The 4,690-nt window shown below is 35.8% G+C and overlaps 1 protein-coding gene across 1 annotated transcript in view; it reads right to left on the reverse strand.

Moving 5' to 3' along the window:
- Positions 1-4,690, reverse strand: part of KDM4C (lysine demethylase 4C) — a 347,564-nt gene that overhangs the window by 134,201 nt on the left and 208,673 nt on the right. The window contains exon 13 of the mRNA XM_023535104.1: positions 587-768. Within this exon, the coding sequence (XP_023390872.1) occupies positions 587-768 (182 nt within the window). The remainder of the gene's footprint in view (positions 1-586; positions 769-4,690) is intronic.

Here is a 4,690-nt window from a genome sequence, read left to right on the forward strand (position 1 = left end):
ATGGCCGTCAGTGAGCTAAAATGCTACCAGTATAACAGATATAGGATGATATTGAAAACAACATCATGCATAGCTGGCATCATGCACAGCTGGCTAATGAGAGTGAACTGGACAATTTAGTCTGAATTGAGTCCTGCTGTCTTTGTATGTTCCATGTGGGAAAAGAGACATTTTACATATGGTCCAAGAGCTGACACTGTATTATTGAGAGTGACATTTTCAAATACGAAACAGAAACTAGGTCTAAGTTCTCTCCAGCAAGATTCTACTACTGTTAAGCTTTAAGTTTTGTGTTTCTTGGTGAAAGAGGTAGAAAGACATGAATTGCTTTTGACTCAAATAAACCAATGCCAAAATATAAACCAATCATTTATTCAAAAAGGATACAACACTGTTGGAGAAATGTCTCTCAACTAGCACTTAGAAATTCTGTTTGCTGCTCTATTATGGCCATTAGCTATATAAGTATCAATGTCTTCTTTTTAATGTGAATATTTACCTTACAACGATGCACCTATTTTTACAGACATACAGGAAATGCAGCAGCGAAAGGAAACCTTGAGAGTGACCCCTCCACCCTCATTACCTTGTAGTATGGCATGAGGAGAGCACAGATGGCACAGTGTGGCTCTATTCTGGCCATGGCTGCATTATACTCTTGCTCAGCCACAAAGTTTGGGGACTTCGTCTGCCAAAGGTGGACCAGAGGCTTTGCCCAAGACTCTGTTTCTTCTACTTCCTCCTCAATCAATGGAACCTCGGGCAATTCTGAAGAGGCAGGGCATGAAAACACAGTGAGCATGCGACCCAGGGAAACACGACCCTGGTTATAAAAGAAGCAAACATTCGAAAATGTCTGTGATATTAATGTCAGATAGGAAACCTATTTTATCTTTCAAATACATTCTGAGAGAAGTGGAACAAAAGTTTTCTTTTCATCCTCTTCATCTTCAAGGACTAAATCAGATCTGATGGCCAGATAATCACTCTCCTTTTGACACCTTCTCCCGTTCCTTGCCAGGAATGACTAAACTGTCTACTGCTACCATAAACCTCCATGGTAAAGTAGTTTATAAAAGTGAGATTATCTTCCAGCTAGCAGAGAATTTCCTAGCCCAGTAACTGCCTTAAGAGTATTTTTAGTTTCTTCACCTAATATAGTACACGATTCAATAAAAATTTACTAATTGGACTTCATTTAATAAACTTTGGGGTCAAGAATTAAAAAATAACATTAATAGAACATTTGTCACATGCCAAGCAATATAATGCCATTATATGGATATAAAAGACAATCTCTATGACAAATCTTATTTGTTCAATGTGATGCCTCCAGAGGGTCAAATTTCTTTAAGCATGTATATCTATTAACATAAAAAGGGCAGAAATTTACTCCACAAAAATTCCATTTTATAGAAGGGAGAAAAACACAGGAAGACATTTCCTCATGCCAAGAGTAGAGGACAGTATATCAGGGCAGGTGGCAGCAACCACACCTACATCTAGTACTTAATATCTAAAGCTATGAAACATTCTAAAATTCCTCACCAGTAGCTGTCACAGACTTATGAATAAATACTATGGAGCAATGTCCTCAACTCCCAAGCATGGGTGTTCCTGTGAACCAGTGTGCTCCAGTCCTTGAATTGCTGACTTACCTGTTTTAGAAAAAGTCAAAATATATTTGCTCAGTGAAAAAGTAGGAAGGGCTGAATATGGCTGAAAATAACTCAAAAGACATCCAATGCCAACTGAAGCAATAGGGAACATACTTGCTTCCATGTTAGTGCTGGTTTTATTATTATTAATTATTAATTATTTACCATGGAAAATGCTTAGTACTCAGCCAGGGACAGTATGTGAAAGCAAAAGATAAGAACCTTTGTCCATATGTATTTGCAATGATATAATCTGACTCTAAACATAAATTGTTTCCATCTCAGTTCCTCAATAATAAACAACAGAATACTAACTGTAAAGACTGAGGTTTGATAAATGAAAGATGGAGTGAAAAGTTAACCAGGAACCTGAAATACCATTTAGGCTAATCTCTCTAAAAATGGGATCTAGACAAAAAGAATTCCTTCGGTTTGAGTAGCTGTCGCTACTTATTGGTGTACAATAAATTTATCATATCACTTGCTTTAGTATAAAAGATTGAAACACACAGATATATGATGCCCTTATCTTTTTAGTTGGTCATAAGTTAATGTCAGCAGTTCTGAAAATACTTTTAGGGGTGGAGGAGATATTAATTAATTTCTATAAGCCTAGTGATAATGAAAAAGAAGTAAAGGAACAAAACAATTCCTGACACTGGAGCAGGAGGTGTGGGCAAAGGCTACGGCAAGACTTGACCTAGGATAGAGTCTGGAATTTGAACTTGTCCTCAAATCCTCTTAACACTGACCTGGTAGAGGACCCTGGTCTATAGCTGTCCTTCCCCAAAGTGAGGTCTCTTCTGGTCCAAAGAGCATTTGACTTCTGTTTGGATGCTCTCCAGGCCAGAGTATGCACTGAACACTGTTAACTAGGTAATTCTGTAAATTAAAAGTAGTATGGCAGGCACACTGTGCAGCACACCAAGTACAGGGAGCTGTCGGTCCAGAGACCAAGCTTTAAATTCAAACCCGCTGATTCAGAAGTACTGTTGCTTTATCACATGATGAGAATTCTTTTCTCATCTACGTCAGGGTTATTATTTTTTTCTTTTTAATATGAAAATGAAATAGTAAATGTAAAACTTTTTAAACTCTAAAGTGCTCAAGTTCTTTGTAAATTCTAAAATTACATATAAATGTATATATTATTATATAAAATCCAACCAATCATCATCTTATTTTCATTTGACCTGTTTGTCAATTCAATGCTACAATATTTTATGAAAGGAAAAAAGAGAGACTGCATTTAATTGTAGGTATATGACGATGACTACTCAGATTTCAATTTAGCTTTAAAAGTCAAAGATATTGGCACATTTTTGAAGGTAAATATTTTGATTTCCTGAAATGTCCTCATCAAATTAGTCATCCCTCCTCTATCTCCAAGAACTCTTGCTTACCCTTGAACCATGACAATGTTCATGCACAGACTAACCCTGGCTACTGCCTTTCCCAGATTTATGATATTTATGTAACTACAACTCTCAATCATCTAGAGAACCAAGAATGTTCTGAGGGAAAAAGTCTCTTCAGGATAGCTAAACATTCTCATTATGGCATAATTCCAAATTAAAACTCTCCCTCCCTTTCAGCCTCTAACACCTTCTTCTACTCCTGTTCCTAGTTCCTTTCTAGTATGCCTTCACTCACTTACTTTTTAAAAATACACTTTCTATCTTCCAATATATAGAAGCGGGGAAATGTCTTTCCACTGTAGATTTTAAATATTTTGATGATTAGACATCATTCTGCCTAGGAATTTCCTCTCTTCCTCTCTTTATTCAACTACAGTTGACCAATGAACCTCTAAATGTTTCACCATAATCTCATTTGTATATAATTACCTCACAACATGATGTATTTTGTAACATGTTGTGCCATGAAAATAGACCATACTGTTTTATAGATTTTTGAGATATTTAAAATATCAAATTAGTTCTCACAACATCCTCATAAAAGAAGGCAGGAGCAGATATTATTAAACATACGAAGACATAGCCACTGTAGGCATTCAATGAATACTAATACTTTTATTACTATAATTACGTCTTTTCTTATATACTAGCATAGCAACAATCAGAAGACTGTGCACAGCTCTGAGTCTCATCCTGAATACCACAGTTTGCTATAGAATAGAGAGAGCGAAGCAAAGGCAAGATCCCTTGGTGGACTGCAGCAAAGTCTGGGAAATCTGTGAAAACATTACTAGTATAGAATTCCCTTCTTTCCAAACGTATTCTCAACAAGAACAAAGAAACAGCTAACAGTGTAACAGCAGTTCTCAAAGTAAGGTCTGTGGACTCCAGGAGAAACACACACAATTTCTCAGGGTGTGCATGGTCGAAAATACTTCCATAACATGAAGATATTATTTGTCTATGTTACCCTATTGACAATTGTAATAGTGATACAAAAGCAATAGAGAGTAAAAGTGCTGGGGCCTTAACTTGAATCAAGGCAATGGCAACAATACAGTCATTATATTCTGGACTACCTTGTATTTACTGTGTGTGGTAAGGAAGGGGGACATTTTTGTCTAACAATGCTTTGATGAAGCCAAAAAAATTATCAATTTTATTAAATTTGTGATAAAATGGGATGTATAAAGTACTTCTGTTGTACATTAAAGTTTAATCGTCTTGGGGAAAAGCATTTGTGTGATTAGTTGAATCACAAGTTGAATGAGCTGCCTTTTTTATGGAACATAATTTTTACTTGAAAGAATGATTAATAGACGAATGATTCAGACTTGGGTGTCCTGCAGGAATTTTCATGAAGATGAACAAAGAAAGCCTGTCATTTTAATAAAAAACTATTGAGAATATTTGTTGACAAATATTCACGCTTATGAGTCAAAATGAGAATTTTGGAAAACTTACATACACTAATGTGAGCTTGACAGCTTCCCCATATTTAAAGCTGTTTCTGATGGGATTGATAGTGATAATATGAAATATAATTTTTAAATATCACACAAAGAGATCTGTATAACTCAGATCTTTGCTTACCAATGCATGATGCTACAAAAT

This window comes from Pteropus vampyrus, unplaced genomic scaffold (assembly GCF_000151845.1).
Source record: "Pteropus vampyrus isolate Shadow unplaced genomic scaffold, Pvam_2.0 Scaffold136, whole genome shotgun sequence".
Taxonomy (NCBI): Eukaryota; Metazoa; Chordata; class Mammalia; order Chiroptera; family Pteropodidae; genus Pteropus; species Pteropus vampyrus.